Here is a 27,741-nt window from a genome sequence, read left to right as displayed (position 1 = left end):
CCTAGAAAGCAGGCTAAGGGGGAAGTTTCTATTCACATGAATGTTACTGCACAAGGATATACTGGTGAACTGTTAGAGGGGACTTAATAAACAACGCTGGTGCTTATAAATCTGAAAAAACATCCAGCTTGTTAGTGGTGCTCCACAGGGACTCTGAAAACAGGTATAAAACTATTAAACTTTGGACCTCATTGTTTTGACAGTGTGAAATTTTACTAAATCAGTGATGATGGAATAGGCTAGTTTCCCCTATTATATATTATAATTAATTCTATAAAGCTTGTATGCATAGAGTACCCAGCAGCATAGTTTCTGGCCTTGCTGATTTCTTCTTCTCACATAGCTAAGCCTGCCTGCTACATTGAAGGGACGTTTTTGGTATGTTTATAAAAGGCAGTTTAAAAATATTTTATCTGCATGTTATGTAATGACAATCCATTTTTTAACCATGTATTTCATTCGCCAGTAGGTCTAGAGGGTTATCTTTTAAGGGTTATCCATTGGACTGCCTTTTTCCTGTGAAAAGGAGAATCATAAATATTTAGAACAAACATTTTTAACTTAAAGTAAGTGTAAGAAGTACTAACTCATAGCCTGCACTATGTAAATGTATTAGGATACAGTTCAGTACCCTCAAGGCTAACAGTTTCCCCCTGACTTCAACAGATGTTGAAGTTGATCCTTAGGAGATGGATAGAGTGGAACAGAGGATAATTGAGCAGCAGAAGAAAAGTCAAGGGAAAAGGATTACTTCCAATACCACCACCCCATAATAAGAGTCGTATAGCAGCAGGGGCAGGAAGGGCAAATACAGCCGGTCCCCAAATTGCGAACAGTTGACTTATGACCGTTCGCAGTTACAACCAAAAATGTCGTAAATGGTGGACCCTGAGTTACGAACGCGATCTGCGCTTACAAACAGCACGGTCGCGTGTAACTCAATGGGGTCCAACTTACCAACAAACCGAGTTACGACCAATTGCTTGGTCTGTAACTGGTTCGTAAGTCGGAGACAGGCTGTATCAAAGAGAGGGGGAAAAAGTGGGTTATCCAATTGAGAATGAGATTAGACTATCAACTGGACTGTTTTTCAATGTAGAGATTTCACCAACTGGATGAAAGTGATGAATGTGAATCTTTGCCTACAAAAGCGTACGCTCCAATAAATCTGTTAGTCTGTAAGGTGCCACAGGACTTCTCATTGTTTATACCAACTAGATAAGATTTTACACAATCTCCTAACTCACCAGTGTGGATATGTGCTAGTAAACTAGTATATGATGCAAAAACTACACAACCACTGCAAGCATTTAATGGGCTCGAATGTGTACAAAAGCCCCCTTGCCTTTTACAGCTGCCTACCATGTGGGTTTCTTATCCATGTTTCACTCTTCCTAGCTTGTGTTGCTATCAACAAGTAGGCAATATGAATTAGCAAGAATCTGTGATAGATTGTTTTGAGGAACAACCTCTAAACATTCATTTTAATAACCTTCTCATTACAGTTAAAGTAGATCCCCTGTACTCTGTCCCAAAATGGTTCCAGTGGTTTATGTAATTAAAGAGCTGATACAACTTGTTTCGTTTCTCAAAACCTGGAGCTTTGGGGATTTTACTGTGGTAGGCAGAGAAAAAAGAACTGTTAAAGCCACCAAACATCCCAGAAATCGCCAATTCAAATTCAGAATGGCCGTAGAAAGAAGCAGGATCAAAGACAATTGGGCCAAATTCATCCTCTGCGACGTTTCCTGCCCACAAATCCCCATGAAGAAGAGCAGGAACAATCTCCACACCGCAGAACATCTCAGGAACCTTCAGCTGGAAAATGCAGTGGGAAATAAGCAAAAACTATAATTTGATCAAGAAAAAAAACTAAAAGGCAACAGAATACAAATGACAGAATGAATAAAAATGACTCTTTTTAGTCATTATCATGCTCTTTGACAGTCAATGAATGCAGAAGCAGGTCAAAAGTGTTAACAAAAATCATTCTGATTTGCTTCAGGAAGAGTTTAACAGATTGTTCACTGGTACCCACATTCACTAATGCTTACAGTTATGGGCAATACAGGTTGTCCCAATAATAAAGGTCCACTTCCTTTTGTTGGAAAAGTTCTAAGAAGTAAACAATTTACAACACCGAAATCCTGAGTCTGAAGTGCCATTATGGAACAAAGATCTATAAACGTTATTAAGGGCCCAAAAGCAAACCATTCCACTGCATAGGAAAGATAGAAAGTATGGAAAGAGACCACCTTGGCTTAACCGGGAGATCTTACATGATCTAAAAATCAAAAAGGAGTCGTATAAAAAGTGGAAACTTGGTCAAATTACAAAGGATGAATATAAGCAAACATCACTAGTATGCGGGGCAAGATTAGAAGAGCAAAAGCACAAAACAAGCTCAGTCTAGCTAGAGACATAAAGAAGACATTCTACAAATGTCATAGAAAGAAGAGGAAGATAAAGGAAATAGGGTAGGTTTAGAAGTTAAAATAAAAAAAGCACAAGTTAAAAATTACTTAGAAAAATTACTTGTCTTCAAGTCACCAGGTCCAGATGAAATGCATCCTAAAATACTCAAGGAGCTGATAGCTAAAGGCTCAGATACCTCCTCTATCATCTTTGAAAAGTCATAGAAGTAGGGAGAAATTCCAGAAGACTAGAAAAAGGCAAATCTCGTGCCCATCAATAAAAAGGGAAATAAGAACAACCCAGGGAACTACAGACCAGTCAGTTTAACTTCTGTGCCAGGGAAGATAATGGAGCAAGTAATTAAGGAATTCATCTGTAAACATCAGGAAGAAAATAAGGTGATAGGTAATAGCTAGCATGGATTTGTAAAGAACAAATCATGTCAAACCAATTGATAGCTTTCTATGATAGAATAACAAGTCTTGTGGATAAGGGAGAAGCGGTGGACGTGGTATATCTAGACTTTGGTAAAGCATTTGATAGTCTCACATGATCTTCTTAGCAATAAACTAGGGAATAACAACCTAGATGGGGCTACTATAAGGTGGATGCATAACTGGCTGGATAACCATTCTCAGAGAGCAGTTATTAATGGTTCACAGTAATGCTGGGGGTTCTGCAGGAGTCTGCAACCTCACCCTTTGCACACATGCATGCACACACCCTGCTTATGGGCCTGCACAATTAATATTAACCCCTTTTCTACTGGTTCCTGATAAAAGCCTTCTACTTTATAGCTACCAATATTCATGTTAGGACTGTACTTTACCCCACCTACCAAACTGCAATCAAATGATTCAACCACTTGCCAATCAACTGTATCCATGGACCACAGGAAAGGCAGGAGAGTGTCCTGTGGCTAACTAGCTGATTACATGATGCCAGCTATGAAAGGGAACTGAAGGGCAGCTATTAATAATAATTCCGTTACTTTCCCCTGTGAAATGTGACTGTACTTGCCATGGGAATGTTATGTGATAAATGAGAAGGGCCATGGAAGGACACTGTCCAAAAACCACAAGACAGTTTGATTTACCCATCTCAGAGGGGCAAGGGCCCATCGGGTCCCTGAAAGGGTTCAAGTTCAAGTCCAAGGTGGAGCAGGAACCCCCTTTACCCAAACAGCTGTGGCGACACCTATATCATACAGGAGCACAGCTATCGCACACAGGATATCTTCGAGCCCTTCTGTGCTGACTGGAGCAGGAGCAATGCCACAGCCAGGCCTAAGGGGCGGGCAGGATCTTACTACACTTTGGATCCTCCCTGTGCCAGTTCAACCATCCCACAAGGGCCATTTCAGCTACCCCTTCTATCCCCGCTCTGCATGTTGCCTAGGAGCAGGTCCCTGCTGGGCAGGTGGTTCAGTGTGAAGTGTTTAATGATGCAGGAGACGGTGTGCTTGGCAGAGCCCAGTGGGCCCATGATCATGGCCCACTGCAGTGGCCACACCACCACAGTGAGGCACTGCGCTCAGAGCTGGAAGAAGGAGAACCCAAGTGGGGAGCCTAAGCAGGGGCTGCCTCCTGGTACATCCCACACGGAGCCCCAGGCTGGAGCCCCAGGCTTGAGCTGCAGGAGCCATGAAGGCAGCTGCCACGGGGGCACAGGTGGCGGCAAATGCTGCACTCCCTGAGCCAGGAGGTGGAAGCGCTTTCTAGAAAGCCCCTATGCCTCTGCCAGTTTTTTAATTGCTAAATGGAGTGCTCCCATTTGCTGCCCCTGTCCCTCTGCTTGGCTCTCCCTGCACCTTCCGTCCCCCTCCCCACTGGCACCAGTTGCCTTGCACTTCTGTTATACCTTTCATCAGAAAGTACTTTACAAATACTCATTAATTAAACTCAATAATACTCATTGGCTGGATGAGGAAAGTAACCCCTCCCTTAAGTATGTTGACAAAATCATGGAGTGACAGTGGCAGGGGTAGGACTACAACATAAGAATCCTCACCTTGTCCTGACTCTACCTAGCCACTGGCTAACAATCTAATCCTACAGTAAGTACCGGGAATAAAAGTGTCGCCGATCTATAAATATTTAATTTATTAACATTAACTTACATTTTTTCACAGAAGCTCTGGCTTTTTAGCAGTAACAGAATCTAGTCAATATTATGTGGGGCTCTAGATGTACATTTTGAAGCCAGGGTGTAATACTACTTTCATTACCCATTTTAAAAGAATAGTGCAGTAACAGACCTTTTTTACTTCACTTTGCCATCTGGATCGTTAGTGAAATTAGCCCTGTTTACTAAAAGCCATATAAAGTTTATCATGAAAATGTTTAAAAATCCACAGAGTATTCATCTTGTATATTTTAAGTACACTACATAATTTATCTGTATGAGACACTTCTTTTATTTATTTACCTTAAGCTGTGACCACAAGTCTCTTGCTTCTCGGTCTCCATAATCTCTCTCAATCAAATCCATTTGAGCTTGGAGTCGGTGACGTACAAAGAAAGTAGGCCAATCACTTTGCCATTCATTCACCTGGAAAATAAGAACTCAAGATTCAAGTAATCATGATCACTTGAAAAGGAAACTGCACTGTAAGGTATACTTAGCCATTTTCAGCTGATATCTCTGTAAAATTAAAGTGCATATTATTGATACTATGTCCTGTTGCCTTGATACTTGTGTGCTTGTAAACTAAACAGGGTGAAGGCCTTGTCATTCTGACATGAGTGTCCAGAAAAAGAAATGTAGGATACTATTAGATGTTGTATTGATCATTCATTGATGGCTACTCTTCCTCCTGAGTCCACATTATGGAGAGGGTATCTTTTATATGAGAGATAAACCTAAAACTCTGGCCACTTGCACACTTTTAAAAATCTTTTAAACCTTCATCCAAGTTATGTTAGCTCTCATTAGCCAAAATTCCCTCTGATATTACAATTATATAGTGGTTCTCAAATCATGGCTCAGGGACAACTAATAGTTTGCAAAATCCTTCTCAATGGTCTCACAGTTAAAGGTATTGGTTGAAATTCAATTTGCAGAGAGCCAGCAAAAAGCCTATGCACCATATAAAACCTGCTCTGAGGGTTTTAAGTGGAATTGAAGTGTTGCACAGACTTTGCCGCCACTGACCCTTTTTCAGAGGGAGGAAATTTCACTTTTGAGAACTACATTGTGGGTTTGGAAGAGGATAGAAGTGATTTATGAGGGATCCCTTTCTTCGCAAAAGGTCTGAATGTTGGAGAATCACTGAATAGTCCTCACTTCCTATCCAATTTGCTGTGTAAGCTTGCTGAGTGCCCTTTGATTCCACCTCAGAAGCGGCTCCATCTCAGTAATGGTTTAATTATTCCAGTTTTCAGGTGCTTATACAAACTAAAAATGTGTGTTTGTTTTTGTAAGTTGGAAAATTAAACATTCAAAAATATTAGAAAGCTGAAACAAGTTGGGAAATGCTAAATCTAAGGAAGCCCATGTAACTTTAATTCTGCTTCCTCATGCACATGAATTATCATTTTTACATGATCCTATACAATTTTTTCCACAGGACTCCCACTTTATTCTATTCATTGCACAGAATGGACAATGCTTAGTGAAAGACGGGGTTATGCAATTAATAAGGTTTTTATCTATCGGAACTCTTACATTTTTAATTAAGAACAAGAAAGTAAAAGGTCTAGACAGAAAAAAACATATTTTTCAACTTGGAGAGAAAAATTATATTTTGTTTATACTTTAAAAACTGTTAAGATGAAAATGAAATAAGGAGAACAAATCCGGTCCTACTGACAATAAAATAAGCCACTGGATATAGAATTTGTATTTTATTTTAACATGTAATAACTTTCCTAGATCTGGAACTTACCTGCTGTATATAGCCACAACATGTGACTGTATGAAATCCAAACTTATCCACATACTGAGGTTCAGAACGTCCTGCACCTTTACCTAACAAACAAAAACACCGATCATGTCCAGAGGACAAGAAGCTTCTCTACCCCCAATCCTGAACATTGCAAGAGTAGCAGGTTTATGGATTCAGTTCTGATACGACTAGGCAGAAATTTTGTGGAAGGGAGGTAATTAAATTTTTCTGACTTGTTAGACAATAGGCAACAAAATACTTTAAAACATTAATAGTAATTCCGTGCATGCATATGTAGTTCTTTTCTTTGGAGGATCATAGACCTATTTAAAACTATGAGTAATGAACCTGGGTTATTTTTCAGATAGGAAAACTGAGGTACAGTTAGGTTCAGTATTTAGCTGAGACCACAGAACACATCAGTGGCAGAATCAGGAACAAGCCCCAGGTCTCCTGATTTTCAGTCCCCTAGTTTAGGAGGCAGCAGAGTTAAGTGGTTAAAACAAGACTTAGCTGTGTTTTCTCATACTGTAAATAATTCGACACATCAGCTATCTACCACATCACTCTCAAATATTATAACTACTCTGTAGTAGGCATACCACTATGGGCCTCCCTAGAAATCAGTGGGAACCTTGGATATACAACTAGGTGTGAAATTTGAGTATTCAGTTTGAACACTACCAACCCTGAAATAGCACATGATCTTGCTTTGCTTCATGTCTAGTTCAGTGGGAATTGAATCAAGCTGTAGACAAAGTCACTGACCCATTGATTTTTAAGAGGAAACTGGATCAGAATGCTGTTGAATTAACTTTGTCTTCAAGAACAGCAGTTAGTTCTACTGAGTAACTCCTCTGTTTATAAAATTAATGATATAAGATTTTTTATTAAAATAATAAAGGAATGTCTTTTTTACAGCATGTGAGTTTTAAAATCTCTAGTGTAGTACAGTACATTGAATTTCTGTATCTTTTTATTAAATGGTATGAGAACGGTTACTTACCTGTAACTGTTGTTCTTCGAGATGTGTTGCTCATGTCCATTCGAGTGAGGTTTGTGCGCGCCACATGCACAGTTCTGCGGAGTGTTTTTCCCCTAGCAGTACCCATAGTGGCGGCAGGTTGCCCCCTGGAGTGGCGCCACTATAGCAGCACATAAGTACCCCTGCCGGCGCTCCCCCTCCTCAGTTCCTTCTTGCCGGACACTCCGACGAAGGGGAGGTGGGGGGGAATCGAATGGACAGGATCAACACATCCCAAAGAACAGCAGTTACAGGTAAGTAACCATTCTCTTCTTCTTCGAGTGGTTGCTCCTGTCCATTCGAGTGAGGTAACTCACAAGCAGAAAAAACCCAACGGTGGTGGGGTTGGAGTAAGCCTCTAAAACCACAAAGAGAGATTAAATCAACCACCATACAATGTATTAACAGAGATGGGAGAGAACATAACAGAAAAAACCCTCTGTGACTTAAATTTTTACAGTACAGAACTGAGAACAGCGGCACCGAACGTAGCATCATTTCTGGCCTGCTGGGAAAGTGCGTAGTGTGCCGTAAACTTGTGGACAGATGACCACGTGGCTGCTCTACAGATTTCTACAATGGGGACATGCGCCCCAAAAGCTGTGGAGGATGCGTGAGCCCTAGTGGAGTGCGCCCTAACCTGGGATGGCTCCCTGTGGGCCAGCTTATAACACCCTGTGATACATGAGGCAACCCAGGTGGATAACCTTTGGGTCGAAATAGGAAGGCCCTTCATTCTGTCTGCGTATGCAGACAGAATGCATTGAATTACGGAAAAGTTTTGTTCTATCTATGTAAAAAGCCAAGGCACGCTTGGTATCTAAAGAATGCAACACCTGTTCCTTAGGGGAGTAGTGCGGTTTCGGAAAGAAAACGGGTAAGAAAATTTCCTGCGACATATGGAAAGGTGAAACCACCTTGGGGAGGAAAGCTGGGTGTGGGCGGAGTCTAACATTATCCACCGAAAACACCAAGTAAGGCGGCTCTATAGTCAAGGCACGAAGCTCGGAGACCCGGCATGCTGAAGTTATGGCCACTAAAAAAGCTACCTTCAGGGACAAGTGCCTTAAGGAGCGGGTCACTAAGGGCTCAGATGGGGGTGACATCAATTTTGTGAGCACTAGACTGAGGTCCCACTGGGGAACGGGTGGCTTCACATGAGGACACACTTTGTCTAGGCCCTTCACGAATCTCTTGACTATTGGATCAGTAAATAGGGAACTAGACCCCCAACCAGGGTGGAAGGCAGAAAGGAAAGCCAAGTGTACTTTAATAGATGAGGCGGATAGGCCCGTCTGCCGTAATCCAAGCAGGTAATCGAATACCAGCGGAACCGGAGCTCGGCATGGGTCCAGCTCTTTCTGTAATGCCCATACAGCAAAGCGTTTCCACTTAGCCGCATACGACTTTCTAGTGGAGGGCTTTCTGCTACCTAACAGAACCATCTGAACTGCATGCGAGCAAGCCCGCTCGTCACGTGTTAACCACTGTTAAGCCACGCCATGAGGTGGAGTGACTTGAGATTCAGATGGACTAAGAGTCCCCCCGACAGGGTTGGGTGATGAGGTCCGGGACCATGGGCAGAGGCTGTGGCTTCGCACACAACATTTCCAACAGTATCGGGAACCAAAATTGCCTGGGCCAGCTGGGGGTTATCAGGATTACCCGAGCTGTGAAAGCTTTGACTCTGGCCAACACCTTGGGGATCAACAGGAACGGTGGAAACGCATAGAGGAGTTCCTGAGGTCATTTCTTTGTTAGTGCATCTCCCTTGGAGTGCGTGCCCAGCCCCAAAAACAAGTAATAGCAGGGGCATTTCTTGTTCCCTGCCATGGCAAACATCCACCCCAGGATAACCCCTCTTGTGGAAAATGTGACCCACGATCTTCCCCTTTAAAGACCACTCGTGGGCTCTGAAGGACCTGCTCAGTGCATCTGCTAGCAAGTTCTTGCACCCTGGCAGGTACTCGGCCTGAATGTAGATGTTGTGCTTTATGCAGAGGTCCCACAGAAGTGTCACCTCCCTGCACAGAGGGGACGATCGTGCTCCCCCCTGTTTGTTTACATAAAACACGGCTGCCATGTTGTCAAGGCGCACCAGACTCGAGCACTGCGAGATCATGAGCAAGAATACCTCACATGCTCTCCTGACTGCCCGTAACTCTCTTACATTGATGTGTAGGGTTCTCTCAAGAGGTGTCCACACTCCCTGAGTTCTGCGGCGATGTAGGTGAGCTCCGCAGCCGACGTCAGAGGCATCTGTCACCAACGTGACTGAGGGCAGCTCGATCTGAAACGGTACCCCCTCGCATACCACCTCCCTCCGAGTCCACCATTGAAGGGAAGCTATTATTCGCGGAGGTACAGTGAGTAGTACATCCCAGTGAGCCGAAGTCTGGTTGAAAATGGTCACCAGCCATGCCTGGAGGGTCCGAAGTCTTAGCCTGGCGTGGCGAGCGACGTAGGTACACGCCGTCATGTGGCCCAGCAACCTCATATAGTTGAGGGCTGAAACAAGGGGAGAACGCTTCAGATCATTTACCATAGCTAGTATGGTATCAAACCTTATCCTGAGAAGGAAGGCTCACACCTCTCTGGCATCAAGGAGAGCCCTGACAAACTCTATTTCCTGACAAGGGGTCAACATCGACTTTCTCGTCGTTCAGTAAAAGCCCCAGTCTCCTGAAGAGGGACTATATAAAGTCTATGTGAGCTGCCACCTGTGCCTGAGAGCGCCCCCGAACCAACCAGTCGTCCAGGTAGGGAAAAACCTGGATGCCCTGGGTCCTGAGAAATGCGGCTACCACCGCCATACATTTCGTGAACACCCTGGGGGCTATAGAGAGCCCAAATGGAAGAACAGTAAATTGGAAATGGTTGGGGGGCACAATAAATCATAGAAACCTCCTGTGACTTGGCCTTATCGCTATATGAAAATAAGCGTCCTTGAGGTCGAGGACTGAGTACCAATCACCCTGTTCCAGTAGCAGAATGATGGAGGCTAGGGTTAGCATTCTGAACTTTGTCTTTATTGCCTCCTTGTTGAGGTTTTGGAGGTCCAGAATAGGGTGAAGTCCCCCTTTCGGTTTTGGGATAACAAAATAACAGGAATAAAACCCCTTGCCCTCCAAATGGAAGGGGACCCGTTCTACTGCACCCTTTTCGAGGAGTGCGAGAACCTCCTGGTGCAGGACAGTCTCGTGGGATGGGTCCCTGAAAAGGGATGGGGAGAGAGAGAAAGAAGGAGGGGAACCCTGAAAAGGGATAGAATACCCCATCCTCTCAAGATCAAGGACCCACCTATCCAAGGTAACCTTGGCCCATGCTTGCGCAAAGTGGGATAGCCTGTCCCCAAACAGGGGGGAGAAAAAGGGGATTGGCATACGATCCTCACTGTTGCTGTCAAAACTGGGGTGAGAAGGGGGATGACCAGCTCCCCTTGCATTATCCGGGTGAGGGCGACAGCGCCTGCGGTTAGAGGCTGAAGCCCCTGTCGCCCCTGCTGGGAGCACGAGGCTGGCGCCTCCAGTAATTTCCACAGCTCTGCTGGAACTGTGGTCTACCCGGCTGTCTATAGGGAAGTTGCCACCTTTGAGGAGCTGGCGTATGTATTCCCAATGACCGAAGTGTCGACCTAGTATCCTTCAACGTGTGCAGTCTAGAGTCTGTATGCTCTGAGAAGAGGGCCTTTCCCTCGAATGGGAGGTCCTGGATGGTAGATTGCACATCTGGTGGTATGCCAGATACCTGCAGCCAGGCGCTGCGGCGCATAACCACGCCCTATGCCATAGTCCTGGCAGCAGAATCTATGGCATCTAAAGAGGCCTGCAGGGCTGTACGTGCGATTGCCCTGCCTTCCATCGTCACGGTAGCCAACTCTTGCCGTGCCTCAGGCAGGAGCTTATCCCTAAATCTGTCGACAGCATACCGCATATTATAGCATATCATAGGCATACCGGCTTAGCATTGCCTGTTGATTAGCAATGTGAAGCTGTACTCCCCCCGTAGCATAAACTTTTTGCCCCAATAAGTCCAGACACTTAGGCTCCCTGGCCTTAGGGGTTGACCCGGGCTGTGGCAGCTTTTCTTTCTGTGCCACGGCCTGGACTACAAGGGATCCCGGGACGGGGTGAGAGTACAAGTGCTCATGTCCAGATTGCAGGACAAAATAACGCCTCTCAACCCCTTTAAGGGTAGGGGTCAGTGAGGCGGGGGTCTGCCAAAGCATGGTAGTAATTTTGGCTACCGTCTTGTTTAGCGGCAAAGCCAGCTTGGCAGGAGCACCCCCTGATAGGATGTCTACCATGGGATCTGACTCCTCTGGCACTGGTTCCACCAGTACACCCAGGTTGGAGGTGAGGTGACGTAAAAGGTCCTGATGGGACCTGGAGTCCATCGCCGGCATGGAGGGCGCAGGGTCAGCTGGAGCCTCATCTGGGGAGGAGGTTGAGGAAGACTCTCTCAGGGGCTCTAAAGGCGGGAGCACCTCCGGCGGAATAGGCACTTGAGGAAGCTGGGGACTCGGCTGAGGTGGCATAACTTCCAGAGGCAGGTGGTCTGCGAACTCCATACGGGAAGCATCAGGGCTTGGAGGTGATGGAGGCCTGGGAAGTGATGCTGAAGCGGAGGTGTGCCGGCGGGAGGAGGCGGGCACCCGTGTGGGCAGTGCCGGTCCCTGCCACTGGTGGTAAGCCCAGGGTGTCCAAAAAGGGGGTTGCAGCTGAGGGGGCCAGGTCTGAAAACCATACTGGCCCGTGTGGCATCGGGAACGGAAACAGTGCCTGAAGATCTGGAGCGACTCCACATCTGACTCCGATGAGTATTCGGAGACAGTCTCAGGTGGTGCCGAGCCAGGCCACCCCCGAAACGAAGGGGGTTTAAGCATGGCCATCGACTGAGGCTTACCAGCATGGACTGGTGCAGGAAGCTGCAATTGAGCCAGTGCTGATTAAGTGCCCGCATCAGCTGATGCTGGCTGATGATACTCCCTCCTCTCCGGCGCCGGCACCAGATCACTTGTGCCAGAGGGAACAGCTGTCAGTGCTGGTGCCGGCACACTAGCCGGTGCCGCGACGAAGGCCGGTGCCACGGCGAATGCTCCAGGCGGAGTCAAGGTGGGTGCTTGCACCAGTGCCGAGGCAGGTGCTTGTGATGGTGTTGAAGCGGGCGCCGAGCCAGATGTCAGTGCCGGTGCCGAGTCAGGCGCCGGCACTACTGCAGAGGCAGATGCCCGCACCGGTGATGAAACCGACACTGGTGCCATAGTAGAGGCGGTGGATACCGGCGTCTGCAGTGGTGCCAGTGCCGCAGTTAAAGTAGCGAGCGCCAGAGGTGGGGGTGGTGCACCTACTTGGCGCGGCATCGGACGGCACACCAGAGGTTGCTGGGGCAGTGTAGCCACAGGAAGTGGTGCCCACTGGTACTGGGCTGGCTGCGGGGCACACGACATGGACATAATAGGTCCTGGAAGCGGTGCCTTTCCTAGCGCCCACTGCGCTTCTGTCCCCGGTGCCGGTAACGGGGTTGACAGGTGCGGCAAGACCATGAGTGGCTGCGGAGCAGTTGATGGCACCGCCGCTGACCAAGGCTCACCCTGCAGGAGGCAACCAGTGCCATCATGGCCCCCGGTGTTGGCAGCCGCGATCCTACTAGCCCCAGTGCCGAATGCGGGGAGGCCATGAGGTGGATCAACTCATGGGCCGCCCTGAAGGTCTCAGGCGTTGATGGCCGGTGCAGTGACAGCACGCCTGGACTGCAGCCAAAACCGTCCTTCTGGGTCCCCGAGGGAGGAGCATCGGACCGCTCGGATCTCCACTGGCAATGGTGCTTGCCTGCACCAGGCTTCCGGCTAGGCGACCGGTGCTGGTGGCTTAGACACCGATGCCCCAACACATGCCGGCACGGCACACGCTGCCTGTGGTGCACTGGTTAACACGGTTTGAGGAACCGGTGCCGGTTGCAGAGCCTCCTCCATCAATAACAATTTCAGGCGCGAGTCCCTGTCTTTTTTTGTTCGCGGCTTGAACACCCGACAGATTCTACATGCGTCTGTCAAGTGACCCTCCCCCAGACACTTCAAGCAGTTGTCATGGGGGTCGCCTCTGGACATAAACTTTGCACAGGACGCACAAGGCTTAAACCCCTTCGGTCCAGGCATTCCCTACCCCCTGGGGGGGGGGGAGGAACAAAGGAAAGTCTAACACTAAGTACCTAACTAATTACAGAGAAACTATTTACACAAAAGAGATAAGCGGGGAACCTTAAGCTAACTAATATAACTGACACGCTCCAACAAACCGTCACTGGCGGTAAGAAGGAACTGAGGAGGAGGAGCGCCAGCAGGGGTACTTATGTGCTGCTATAGTGGTGCCACTCCAGGGGGTGACCTGCTGGCGCTATAGGTACTGGTAGGGGAAAAATGTTCTGCAGAACTGCATGTGGCATGCACACACCTCACTCGAATGGACAGGAGCAACCACTCAAAGAAGAATAGATGTTATAACTAGTTAACAATCTGATCTGTAGACCTTTTAACAGTTATATGTGTTTACATGGTTAAAAAACATTTGGGGGATTATAATTTATGTGTATGGTGATGAAAGGCTTAAGGTAATACTGAAAGGTAGATCTCAGCTTTTTATTTTGTTTTTGTTTTTTAATCACAAACGAAAATCTCTTATTATCAGCAGGGTTTTTTTATTATTATTATTATTTAGGAAAGCAGAGACATTTCTGTTTCATACAGAAGGGAGAAAGAATCCCCAAGCAGGTGCCATTTTCTTGGCACCACAAAACCCTTCCCTTGCTTTACAATAAGAGGAAGCTATATACCGAATTTGGTGGTTTAGGATGAGTACTTAAACAAACTCTTAAATATATTCCTATATATTTAAAAAATGTGTGCCTGCCTGTCTGTCTCTGTGGGTACGTCTAGACTACATGCCTCTGGCGACAGAGGCATGTAGTCTAGACGTACCCTGAGTCTGCTTGCTCAAGAACTCCTCCTAAATGGTAAGAGCTGGGACAACCAAACTTGGTATGCAACTTCTTATCATAACTTAAAGCAAGGTCAGGTTTGGTTGTGCTAGCACAATGGAATATGCCTGGAATTCTACTGTTTCCCATAAAATGGAAAGGGAGAAGTCTGATAAGAGGGCAGTTATACTGGAGAATAATCATGGGGGAGAGAAGAGGGCAGCAAGAGGCCAAAGTTGGGGACCAGGACATCTACAGTCCTATTGGGCCAGCAGGGGCTGGAGTTGAGAAAGGGACAGCTATCATTTTAGAGAGTTTGTGTTTTGTCTGTCCGTCCCCCAGCTGAGAGACATGCACGCCTCCCCGGCTGTGCCTGCTGCAACAGCCTGGCCAGGCGCTTCTCACCTGGCCCCAAGCTGCTGTAATGACACAGGGCTGGGGTTGTTCTCTCTCCCAGGGGAGCCTACATACTGAACCCCTCATCCCACGCCCCAAAACAATTATTTAAATTAAGAAAAACAAAACGTATTTGAATTAAGGACCCAAGCAACACTGGGTAAATCTTCTAATATAGTAGATTTTAACAGACAGTGGCCCTTTAAACTGGCTTTCTCCATTCATTAGATTATAATGCTACATGAATTAAATACATCTAAATGTGTTATACTATTACAGTAAATCTATACTCTACCAACACTGTTTTCCTCCTTCTTTAATTTCCCTCCACATTTCTGGTTGTAAAGATGAAGATCTGCTACCTGCTCTCCAAGCTTTGCAGAATATCTGTAAGATCAGAGAAACAAAACCTTACATCTGTATCTGAGCATTTAAAATATGTCTTTAAGCATCATTTCTTTAAAAAGAGAAAATTAAAGACCAGAGAAGACAGGGAGAAACTCTATAAAACAGGAGGCAATTTAAAAATAGGGAAAAGGAGAAAGCAGTGGAATAGGTGTTGTGGGCCTACTGCTGAGACAAGCTCATTGTCTGAGAAATCTACACATACATTGGCTAGCTCCTACCTGTCAGTTCATTATCTGTTAGAACAGCTCAACTATCAGGAATAGATCGCATATTGCTGAGACAATGGGCCAAATTCAGTGGAGAATTTGGCCCAGAAGCTTGACCGTTGATTTTTAATTTAACTTTTATCAGACTGATATCATTTGCAGATGATAGTCAATAGACTCTTTCAGAGTTTCCAGTTGATACAAGAGGGCTACGTTTACACTGCCCTCTCTTGCTCAAGAAAATATGCAAATAAGGCGATGCGGTGAATAAGAACATAAGAATGGCCATACAGGGTCAGACCAAAGGTCCAGCCAGCCCAGTACCCTGTCTGCCGACAGTGGCCAATGCTAGGTGCCCCAGAGGGAGTGAATCGAACAGGTAATAATCAAGTGATCTCTCTCCTGCCTTCCGTCTCCACCCTCTGACAAACAGAGGCTAGGGACAATATTCCTTACCCATCCTGGCTAATAGCCATTTATGGACTTAACCTCCATGAATCTATCTAGTTGTCTTTTAAACCTTGTTATAGTCCTAGCCTTCACAACCTCCTCAGGCAAGGAGTTCCACAGGTTGACTATGTGCTATGTGAAGAAGAACTTCCTTTATTTGTTTTAAACCTGCTGCCCATCAGTTTCATTTGGTGGCCCCTACTTTTTATATTATGGGAACAAGTAAATAACTTTTCCTTATTCACTTTCTCCACACCATTCATGATTTTATATTCCTCTATCATATCCTCCCTTAGTCTCCTGTTTTCCAAGCTGAAAAGTCCCAGTCTCTTTAATCTCTCCTCATATGGGACCCGTTCCAAACTCCTTCTCTGAACCTTTTCTAATGCCAGTATATCTTTTTTGAGATGAGGAGACCACATCTGTATGCAGTATTCCAGATGTGGATTTATATAAGGGCAATAAGATATTCTCCATCTTATTCTCTATCCCTTTTTTAATGATTCCTAACATCCTGTTTGCTTTTTTGACTGCCGCTGCACACTGTGTGGATGTCTTCAGAGATCTATCCACGATGACTCCAAGATCTATTTCCTGATTAGTTATACCTATATTATCCCCCATGGGGTTATTTTTTCCAATGTGCATTATTTTACATTTATCCACATTAAATTTCATTTGCCATTTTGTTGCCCAGTCACTTAGTTTGGTGAGATCTTTTTGAAGTCCTTCACAGTCTGCTTTGGTTTTAACTACGTTGAGCAGTTTAGTATCGTCTGCAAACTTTGCCACCTCACTGTTTACTCCTTTCTTCAGATCATTTATGAATATGTTGAATAGGATTGGTCCTAGGACTGACCCTTGGGGAACACCACTAGTTACCCCTCTCCATTCTGAAAATTTACCATTTATTCCTACCCTTTGTTTCCTGTCTTTTAACCACTTCTCAGTCCATGAAAGGATCTTCACTCTTATCCCATAACAACTTAATTTACCTAAGAGCCTTTGGTGAGAGACCTTGTCAAAGGCTTTCTGGAAATCTAAGTACACTATATCTACTGGATCCCCCTTGTCCACATGTTTTTTTGACCCCTTCAAAGAACTCTAATAGATTAGTAAAACATGATTTCCCTTTACAGAAACCATATTGACTCTTCCCAACAAATTACGCTCTTCTATGTGTCTGACAATTTTATTCTTTACTATTGTTTCAACTACTTTGCCCGGTACTGACGTTAGACTTACCAATCTGTAATTGCCGGGATCGCCTCTAGAGTCCTTTTTAAATATTGGTGTTACATTAGCTATCTTCCAGTCCTTGGGTACAGAAGCTGATTTAAAGGATAGGTTAGAAACCATAGTTAATAGTTCTGCAATTTCACATTTGAGTTCTTTCAGAACTGTTGGGTGAATGCCATCTGGTCCTAGTGACTTAAGCCTGTTAAGTTTATCAATTAATTCCAAAACCTCCTCTAATGACACTTCAATCTGTGACGAGTCCTCAGATTTGTCACCTACAAAGGACGGGTCAGGTTTGGGAATCTCCCTAACATCCTCAGCCATGAAGACTGAAGCAAAGATTTCATTTAGTTTCTCCACAATGACTTTATTATCTTTAAGTGCTCCTTTTGTAGCTCAATCGTCCAGGGGCCCCACTGGTTGTTTAGCAGACTTCCTGCTTCTGATGTACTTAAAAAAAATTGTTATTACCTTTTGAGTTTTTGGCTAGCTGTTCTTCAAACTCCTTTTTGGCTTTTCTTATTACATTTTTACACTTAATTTGGCAGTGTTTATGCTCCTTTCTATTTACCTCACTAGGATTTGACTTCCACTTTTTAAAAGATGCCTTTTTATCTCTCGCTGCTTCTTTTACATGGTTGTTAAACCACAGTGGCTCTTTTTTAGTTCTTCTGCTATGTTTTTTAATTTGGGGTATACATTTAAGATGGGCCTCTATTATGGTGTCTTTGAAAAGTGTTCATGAAGCATGTAAGGATTTTACTTTAGTCACTGTATCTTTTAATTTCTGTTTAACTAACCTCTTCATTTTTGCATAGGTTCCCTTTTTTAAATTAAATGCCACAGTGTTGGGCTGCTGAGGTGTTCTTCCCACCACAGGAATGTTAAATGTTATTATATTATGGTCACTATTTCCAAGCGGTCCTGTTATAGTTACCTCTTGGACCAGATCCTGTGCGCCACTCAGGACTAAATTGAGAATTGCCTCTCCCCTTATGGGTTCCTGTAACAGCTGCTCCAAGAACCAGTCATTTAAGGTATCAAGAAATTTTGTATCTGCATCTCGTCCTGAGGTGCCATGTACCCAGTCAATATGGGGATAGTTGAAACCCCCCACTATTATTGAGTTCTTTATTTTGATAGCCTCTCTAATCTCCCTTAGCATTTCATAGTCACTATTACTGTCCTGAGTAGGTGGTCGATAATAAATCCCTACTGTTATATTCTTATTAGAGCAGGGAATTACTATCCATAGTGATTCTATGGAACATGTTGATTCATTTAAGATTTTTACTTCATTTTATTCTAAATTTTCTTTCACATATAGTGCTACTCTCCTACCCACATGACCTGTTCTGTCCTTCCGATATATTTTGTACCCTGAAATGATTGTGTCCCATTGATTGTCCTCACTCCACCAGGTTTCTGTGATGCCTATTATATCAGTATCCTCCTTTAACACAAGGCACTCTAGTTCACCGTGCCTCATTTGCATACTTAATGAGCCGCCATTTTGTGCAACGGGCTTTTGAGCAAAAAGGAGCCATCTACACAGCTCCTTTTTGCACAAAAAACACCTCTTGTGCAAGAGTGGTTCTTCCTGGAAAAAAGTTGCAGAATGACTCTTGTGCAAGAGGGGGGTTTTGCATGAAAAGGAGACAGGTAGACAGCTCCTTTTAGCGCAAAAGCCCCTTGTGCAAAAATGGCAGCTCGTTAAGCATGCAAATGAGGCATGGCGATAGTCACTGCTTCGCCTCATTTGCATATTTTCTTGCATAAGAGAGGACAGTGTAGACATAGCCCCAAAGTATAGCAGACTCTCAAAATCACAGAAACAAAGGAAGTATGAAGTTCGGGCATACTTGCTGAGGTTCTTCATCTTCAGGTACTCTATGACAAACATTGCACCCTCTCCTGGAAGGTCAATCACTTTAATGGGCTGTGGTACTCTTAAGGTGTTGGTTTTCTGAATAGCCTCTAAACTTGCCATTTCACCTTCAAACATTTTTCTAGCCTGTGAAAAAACAAGAATTCTCCTTGGGCAAACATCCTTGGACTAAATGAGGCATGTATTGGAAAAATACTTGTAATTTAAACATCTGTAAATCTATTCATCCTTAATAATAAAATGTAACAGCAAATTAGTAAGGCTCAGTCTCAGCCAGGATACATTTGTTTGATTGGTTTAATTGTATTCCAATCGTTTTTCTTGTAAGTTCAGCAAAATTCAACACATTACACAACTGTTTATTTTATCTGTATACCTATGTACGAGGCCAGAGATTACCAATGGAGTTAGATCCAGGACTTTCTTTGAGAAAAGCACAAAACCCTGCCAGTTTAAATAAAAGAGTAAATCTTTAAACTGTGACTAATTAGCACAGGGGATTGATCACATTAATAAAGCCAGCATACGTACTACTGAATAGTGTGACCTTTAAAGTGAAAGTATTACTCTTCCTTCTGTTACTTTAATTGTATGTTTTAGAACAAAATATACATGGAGCTATGATTTCATGGCTGTATTTTCTCTTCTGCCTTTATTTAGTAATGAAAGAGCTAAGACCATGTACTGGAAAATTAAAGTCTTTTTCTTCAAAAATCTCACTGAACTGAGGCCAAGTCAACACAACCAATTCACATAAGTTGGCTGTGTTAGGTCAATTTTATAACCAATGAATCTATACCACCAAGCCCCTTCTGCCAATTTTAAAGGCATTTAAAGTCAATTTCTGTACTCCTTGAAGAGAGAAGTAGTGCTCAACTGATTTTGAACTTCGGGATAGTGCAGATGCAATGCTGTTAAAGTCAATGTTCTTGGGTTCTGAAAGGTGTCCCGCACTGCCCCAATGCCACTGCTCTGGCCAGCACTTTCAACTCTGCTGCTCTCCCAGGTACACTGGAAAAACTCGGGGACATTTTGAATTTGATTTCCTGTTTGACCAGCAGCACACCTTAGCAACATAGCAGACCATGAATGCCCAGGGTTGCAAATGAGCTCAAGCACAGTGTGCAGGAGATACACAGGATCTGCTTGCTGTGTGAGAAGAAGAATCTGTGCAAGCAGAACAAAGCAGCAGCAGATGAAATGCTGATGTCTACACCAAAATTGCACAGGGCATGGTGGAAAAAGGATACAGCAGGGACCCAGCAGAGCTGCATGAAAATAACAGTGCTCAGGCAAGTGTACCAGAAGACAAAGAAAGCAAATGGTCGATCCAGGTCAGAGCCTCCAACATGTCACTTCATAGAATCATAGAACTGGAAGAGACCTCAGGAGGCCCAAGGCAGGACCAATCCCAACTAAATCAACCCAGCCAGGTATTTGTCAACCCGAGACTTAAACACCTCTAGGGATGGAGAGTCCACCTCCTCCCTAGGTAACCCATTCCAGTGCTTCACCACCCTCCTAGGGAAATATTTTTAACTAATATCCAACCTAGACCTCTCCCACTGCAACTTGAGACCATTGCTCTTTCCGTCAGTACTGTCAACAGCCTTTCTTCATCCTCTTTGGAACCTCCCTTTAGGAAGTTGAAGGCTGCTATCAAATCCCCCCTCACTCTTCTCTTCTACAGACTAAACAAACCCAAATCCCTCAGTGTCTCCTCATAGGTCATGCGCTCCAGCCCCCTAATCATTTTGGTCGCCCTCCGCTGGACCCTCTTCAATGCGTCCACATCCTTTTTGTAGTGAGGGGGCCAGAACTGGACACAATACTCCAGATGTGGCCTCACCAGAACTGAATAAAGGGGAAAAATGACATCTCTGGATCTGCTGGCAATGCTCCTCTTAATGCAACCTAATATGCCATTAGCCTTCTTGGCTACAAGGGCACACTGTTGACTCATATCCAGCTTGCCATCCACTGTAACCCCCAGGTCCTTTTCTGCAGAACTTCTACTTCCCCAGCCTGTAACAATACTTGGGATTCTTCCATCCCAAGTGCAGGACTTTACACTTCTCCTTGTTGATCCTCATCAGATTTCTTTTGGCCCAATCCTCTTATCTGTCCAGGTCACTCTGCCCTCCAGCATATCCACCTCTCTCCCTAGCTTAGTGTCATCCACAAACTTCCTGAGGGTGCAATCCAGCCCCCTCATCCAAGTCATTAATAAAGATGTTGAACAAAACCGGTTCTAGAATAGATCCTTGGGGCACTCCGGTGGAAACCAACCGCCATCCTGACATCGAGCCATTGATCACTGCCCATTGGGGCCGACAGTCTAGCCAGCTTTCTGTCCATCTTAGAGTCCATTTATCTAATCTATTTTCCCTTAACTTGCTGGCAAGAATATTGTGGGAGACCAAATCAAAAGCTTTGCTAAAGTCAAGGTATATCACATCCACCGACTTTCCTATATCCACAGAGCCAGTTACCTCATCATAGAAGCTAATCAGATTGGTCAGGCACGACTTGCCCTTTGTGAACCCATGTTGACTATTCCTGGTCACTTTCCCCTTTTCCAAGTGATTCAAAATGGATTCCTTGAGGATCCCCTCCATGATTTTTCCGGGGACTGAGGTAAGGCTGACTGATCTGTAGTTCCCTGGATTGTCCTTCTTCCCTTTTTTAAAGATGGGCACTACATTTGCCTTTTTCCAATCATCCGGGATCTCTCCTAATCTCCACAAGTTTTGAAAGATAATGGCCAAAGGCTCCTCAATGACATTTGCCAACTCCCTCAGTACCCTCGGATGCATTAAATCCGGGCCCATGGATTTGTGTATGTTTAGCTTTTCTGAATAGTTCCTAACTTATTCTTTCCCCACCAAGGGCTGCCCACCTCCTTCCCATACTGTGTGGCCTAGTGCATCTGTCTGGGAGCTGACCTTGTCCATGAAGACAGAGGCAAAGAAATCATTGAGTACTTCAGCTTTTCCCACATCATCTGTCACTAGGTTACCTCCCTCATCCAGTAAGAGTCCCACACCCTCTATGATCACCCTCTTATTGCTAACATGCCTGTAGAAACCTTTCTTGTTATCCTTCACATCCCTTGCATGCTGCACTTCCAGTTGCACTTTCACCTTCCTGATAAGTCCCATGCATTCTTGAGCAATATATTTATACTCCTCCTTAGTCATCTGTCTAAGTTTCCACCTCTTGTAAGCTTCCGTTTTGTGTTTAAGCTCACCAAGGATTTCCCCGTTAAGCCAATCTGGTCACCTACCATATTTGCTTTCCTTGCTGAGCCTCAGGATGGTTTCTTCCTGTGCCTTTAATGAGGCTTCTTTAAAATACTGCCAGATCTCCTGGACTCCTTTCCCCTTCATGTTAACATCCCAGGGAATCCTTCCCATCAGTTCTCTGAGGGAGTCAAAGTCTGCTCTTCTGAAGTCCAGAGTGTGTCTTTTTCTACTCTCCTTTCTTCCTTTGGTCAGGATCCTGAAATCTATCATATCATGATCACTGCTTCCCAGGTTGTCACCCACCTCTTCTTCCCCTACTAGTTCCTCCCTGTTTGTGAGCAGCAGGTCAAGCTGCGCAGACCACTGGTTGGTTCCTTCAGCACTTGTACCAAGAAGTTATCCCCAACATTCTCCAAAAACTTCCTGGATTCTCTGTGTACTGCTGTATTGGTCTCCCAACAGATGTCAGGGTGATTAAAGTTCTCCATGAGAACCAGGGCCTGCCATCTGGAAGCTTCTCTCAGTTTTCCAAAGAAAGCCTTGTCTACCTCATCCACCTGATCCGGTGATCTATAGCAGACACCAACCACAACATCAGCCCTGTGATGAGCTCTGAGCAATCATACTGCTCTCTTACATGCAATGCAACTCCTCCTCCTTTTTTCCCTTGCCTGTTCTTCCTGAACAGTTTATACCCTCCCATGACAGTGCTCCAGTCATGTGAGTCATCCCACCAAGTCTCCATTATTCCAATCAAATCATAGTTTTTTGACTGGGTCAGGGCTTCTAATTCTTCCTGTTTGTTTCACAGGCTTCTTGCATTTGTGTACAAACACCTTAGATAACCAATTGACTGCCCTACCTTCTCCATCTGAATCAGGGGTCCTCCTTTGTTGCTCATTCCTCCTTGTGATTCTTCCCAGTGTCTGACTTCCTCACTTATTTCCCCCAAAGAACCTAGTTTAAAGTCCTCCTCACTAGGTTTGCAAGCCTGCCCACGAAGATGCTCTTTCCTCTTTTGGTTAGGTGGATCCCATCTCTTCCTAACAATCCTTGTGCCCGGATCAGAATCCCGTGGTCAAAGAAACCAAAGCCCTCTCTGCGACACCACCTGCTCAACCACGCATTTACTTCCTCAATTCGACAATCCCTACCTGGACCTTTTCCTTCAATTGGAAGGATGGATGAGAACACCACCTGTGCTTCAAATTCCTTCTATGAGATGCTATATAGAATTCTGAAGGTGAGGGAAACTGTCCATGGATTCCTCCCAAGTAACTCTTCCAGAAGCCATCAGCAACATTGAGGAGACAACAATGAGGAGGAAGAGGAGAGTCCTCTGCAGGCAAGTGGGGGATCTAATCTCACCAACAGCCAGAACCTTGTTTTAACTTTGGAGCCAACCCCCTCCAAGGATGCATTGCTGCTAGACCTTGATGGTGGGGAGAGCACTTCTGCTGAGTTCACATTTGTAATCATGCTATAGTGGGTAAACGTAATTGGATTTAATCTGTTTGATCTGTCTTGAGGAATACAGGGGCATTAATTAAAGTTGTAGCTCAACTCCTCAAGGGAGAATTGTACATCTCCCTTCTCTGTTTGACCTGCATTCTGCAATACATGTCATGTTAGAACAATCTCAGATGATGACCCAGCATGTTTGATTTACAAACACTTTCATTGCATATTTGACAACATAAAGAAGGTTCCAATGTGAAATTTCTGAAGACAGCCACAGCACAACACATAATCCGAGAATCTGATGTGCCTTCCAAAATCTTAGAGGGAGGACTTGTGGAGCATTCTTTCAGGAATCTTAAAAGAATAACACTCCAATGCTGAAACCACAGAGGCCAAAGCACCGGAAAAGAAAATCAACCATCTTCTGGGGACCTCTGACACAGATGGTGAAAATGAGCATGTGTTGGTCCGCACTGCTTTGGATCATTATCAAGAAGAACCTGTCATCAGCATGGCTGTGTCCCCTCTGGAATGGTCATTAAAACATAAAGGAACATATGACTCTTTGGCACATCTGGCAGATAAATATCTTGCGACTCTGGATATAACAGTGTCATGTAGACACCTCTTCTCACTTTCAGGCAATATTGTAAAAAAGAAGAGGGCGTCATTATTTCCTGTAAATGTAAACAGACTTGTTTGTCTGAGCAATTGGCTGAACAAAAACTAGGAATGAGTGGATTTGTAGGCTCTAAAATTGTACATTGTTTTTGAATGCAGTTATTTTTTAACATCATTCTACCTTTGCAAGTTCAACTTTCATGATAAAATTATTGCACTACACAGTACTTGTAATGGGGAAATTAGAAAACACTATTTTTTTGTTTTTTTATAGTTCAAATAATTGTAATAAATATAAATATAAACTGAGCATGATCCACTTTGCATTTTGTGTTATAATTTAAATCAACATATTTGAAAATGTGGAAAATATCAAAAATATATAAATAAATGACATTTTTATTATTTAATAGTACATTTGATCATGTGATTAATCTTGATTAATTTTTAATTGCTTGACAGCCCTAATTTCTTGTTTTAAGTTGCTTGCAAAAAGATTAATCTTTTCCTAAAAAGGAAGATGAAGAATAAAACAGAGATTTTTTTCAGATACATTTCAATGATCCTTTAAAGAATGTTTAAATTCTTACTGGGTTGTAATGTGTTAATCAAGGTTTTTACAGCAATCAGCTGATAGCTAATTTAATTATCATGTACTCACAGAACTATTCACTAAGCCTAAACAATTGGGATCTGATGACTTAGGATGTTTTAGGCAAGAGTCTGAAAATGCTAACTCAGCAAAATGGTATCACCCATTTTAAAAATCTCCTAGATGTGATAGAAACAAAAATCCATACATGCACCCATCTAACTGATTTATTTCCCTTCTCCTGGCTAACACAATCTTCTGTTTTTTTAAAGCATTCTCCACTAATGTGACACCAATACTTCCTACCTGAAAGCAGGTCCTAGGGCAGACTATGGCAACTGTGTGTTAAAATCAGTCGGCAGACTGTGGTCAAGCAGTTGCCCCTAGGCTGGATCTCTCTCAGCTGCTCTGTGCATCAGGATTCCACCAGGCTCCACATTTTAACTCCTATTTCTCAACTGTAAATTGAGCGATAGTCTTGTTCTGACTAGAGAACAACTCTTGAATCCACAAGCATCACAACTAAATGCCAGTATTTCCCAAGTTATAGGGTGTTTGGAACAGGAGGTTTAGCTCAAACATTATTTCTAATTTTGCTTAACACTAACCAATTATTTATTCTTTTAGGTTTGGACAATACATAAGAAGTGGTACATATGCAGGGCTATAGGTATCCTTCCCAGAAGTGATCAGGTGACATGAGTCAGTGGCAATGCCTACACCATATGACTGTATCTAGACTGGCAAGTTTTTCCGCAAAATCGTCTGCTTTTGCGGAAAAACTTGCCAGCTGTCTACACTGGCCGCTTGAATTTCCGGAAAAGCACCGACGATCTCATGTAAGATCATCAGTGCTTTTCCGGAAATACTATGCTGCTCCCGTTTGGGCAAAAGTCTTTTTCCGAAAGACTTTTGCACAAAAGGGCCATTGTAAACAGCACAGTAGTGTTTTCCGCAAAAAAGCCCCGATCGCGAAAATGGTGATCCGGGCTTTTTTGCGGAAAACCACGTCTAGTTTGGCCATGGACGCTTTTCTGCAAAAAGTGCTTTTGCGGAAAAGCATCCTGCTAATCTAGACGTGCTTTTCTGAAAATGCTTTTAACGGAAAAGTTTTCCGTTAAAAGCATTTTTGGAAAATCATGCCAGTGTAGACGTAGCCTGTGTGTGTTGATAAGGCCAAAACAACTCTCCCCCCCTCCTTAGCAAGGTGAGTGCTAGCCTTCTCTCCTCTCATGTCACACAATTTAAAATAATAACGCGCTGTAACAGATGGCCACTTGCTTCCCTGTTTCTAAAAAAAGAGGGTAGAAAAAATATGATTAAGGATAGTGGCTCATCAGTGCCACAGCACACTCCCTTCTTCCTCCCAGTGTCATGGAGACTAGACGTGTGGGTAGGATTAGGATGGGTGGAGTGGGGTTTAGTTCCTCCTTCTCCCAAAACCATTCAAAGATTTCTGCTATGCACCAAGTGAAACCCTTTCCTCAGGAGGATTGAAGAGCAAAGACAGAGAGGGAACTGATGGAACAATATCACCTATAGGAGTCATGTTGCCATGGTGCCAAGAACCATAGCAGATGCTTAGGGGGGCTAACAGCAAGGTGGGGGGGGTCCAACTCCACATTACCAAAAGGGGTGGGACCAGGGCAGCTAGTGCAGTATGCCCTGCCCTCCAGCCTTCAGAGCATGCCGCATGACACTCCAGGCGATGTAAAGGGCCTGGGATGTAAAGGGCCTGGGTCTCGAGGCAGTAGCAGCAGCAGTGGTGCTGGGAGACCTGGGCTCTTTTGAATCACCAGGTCCAAAGGCAATTGTTCCCTTCTCCCCCTTTGTCAGCAGCCCTGGAGAAGCTCAACACTTCTGCAGACGTCAGGAGATCCTGGGTTTTGTGGGTCAAAACCCTTCCCCCAATAAAAAGAATCTACTGTGCTACTGGAAACACTAGAAACCCATGCTGTGTCCCAGCCCTGTGTGGGAACAGCCATTTCAAGGAAGGCATTTGGCTCAATAACAAATTCTAAGCACAAGGGCAACTGCGGTATGCAGCAATATAAGTTCTTTCACCCCGTGTATTGCCAAGGAACGTCAGGTTGCTTTACAACAGCAATACAAATAAACATTGACTGAGTCTGAGCCTGCTGTCTAAGATGGGCTTTTAAAAGGAGAGAAATGCATTACATTTGAAAACACACAATTTAAAATAATCAACAAAAGCTCTCCAGACAATAAAGCAAATTGCAGAGAACATGCAGCAATATTATCAACATTAACCTGAGGCTTGTGATTGATTTTCACAAACACTCGCCCGCTGTCAGTTTCATAGCTCTGCCCTTGGCTAATATACCCTCCTCCTGAGCTCCCAAATGCCTTCAGAATGGAGGTCTTCAATTCGGTTTTCAGGAGTTTTTCCATTAGTTAATTCCAGCCTGTTGCAATTGTTTCTTCTTAAATCCACTGCAAAACAGGATTAAAGGTCAGGGTCCTTCCTTTTTTCTGTGGCTTTGGTATGAGGTAGAAATTGGCATGCACCCAAAAAGAAAAATAGCAGCTGATAGAAAAATCAAATCAGGCAATAGTTCCCAGGAATGGTTATTTTCCAGAGATTAGAGCTTTACAGTATTTTTTAAAACAGATATTTAGGGAATATTTAATTTGTTGCACTATTCTGGGGTCCTTCGATGGCTGTTTTGAGAGCTTCTGGTATTTGTAGTTCCTTGCAATGACTAATCAGTATGACCTCTTTTCTCCCTCCTCCCTCCAGCTCTGTGCTCACACAGTACCAAAGAAATAAAGTTGAAATCATCAGCCACTAGAGGGAGTTCAGCAATGAAAACTACAGACAATAACAGAAACTGCTTTGTGTTTTATGGAGCACTGCACAGGAGACAGACTTTTTTGGTGGTGTTGTAAATGTTTAAGATCAGGAGACTCAAAG

At 44.2% G+C, this 27,741-nt stretch overlaps 1 protein-coding gene and 1 non-coding gene across 4 annotated transcripts; both read right to left on the bottom strand.

The window, feature by feature from the left end:
• Window positions 1-57: 57 nt before the first annotated feature.
• Window positions 58-27,539, bottom strand: LOC102448713 (fructosamine-3-kinase). 3 transcript variants are annotated; one of them, XM_075903528.2, is made up of 6 exons: window positions 27,078-27,538; window positions 18,862-19,013; window positions 14,992-15,083; window positions 6,302-6,384; window positions 4,843-4,965; window positions 58-1,818 (listed from the first exon to the last, which is right to left on the bottom strand). In XM_075903528.2, the coding sequence occupies exons 1-6, from the start codon at window positions 27,216-27,218 to the stop codon at window positions 1,480-1,482; spliced, it is 930 nt and encodes a 309-aa protein (XP_075759643.2). In that variant the 5' UTR covers window positions 27,219-27,538; the 3' UTR covers window positions 58-1,479. The 3 variants fall into 3 exon arrangements, with proteins under 3 accessions (XP_075759643.2, XP_014426820.3, XP_075759644.1); XM_014571334.4 differs by having other exon boundaries at window positions 6,302-6,378; window positions 27,078-27,537; XM_075903529.2 differs by lacking the exon at window positions 6,302-6,384 and having other exon boundaries at window positions 14,996-15,083; window positions 27,078-27,539.
• Window positions 25,938-26,047, bottom strand: LOC112545080 (U6atac minor spliceosomal RNA). The gene has a single exon (XR_003088491.1). It is a non-coding gene; the product is annotated as a U6atac minor spliceosomal RNA (small nuclear RNA).
• Window positions 27,540-27,741: the final 202 nt, after the last annotated feature.

The sequence above is a fragment of the Pelodiscus sinensis genome, chromosome 20 (genome assembly GCF_052426305.1).
Source record: "Pelodiscus sinensis isolate ZL-2025 chromosome 20, ASM5242630v1, whole genome shotgun sequence".
Classification (NCBI taxonomy): domain Eukaryota; kingdom Metazoa; phylum Chordata; order Testudines; family Trionychidae; genus Pelodiscus; species Pelodiscus sinensis.
The sequence above is the reverse complement of the archived record's forward strand: the minus strand, read 5'-3'. Positions and strand labels throughout refer to the sequence as shown.

Coding starts and splice junctions, on each gene's coding strand:
- LOC102448713 (XM_075903528.2), bottom strand. CDS start 27,218: ATGGAAAAACTCCTGAAAACCGAATTGAAGACCTCCATTCTGAAGGCA. Junction 6,385..14,991: donor GAAGGAGGAAAACAGTGTTG/GTAGAGTATAGA, acceptor TTTGTTTGTTAG/GTAAAGGTGCAGGACGTTCT. Junction 4,966..6,301: donor GTTGTGGCTATATACAGCAG/GTAAGTTCCAGA, acceptor CTTATTTTCCAG/GTGAATGAATGGCAAAGTGA.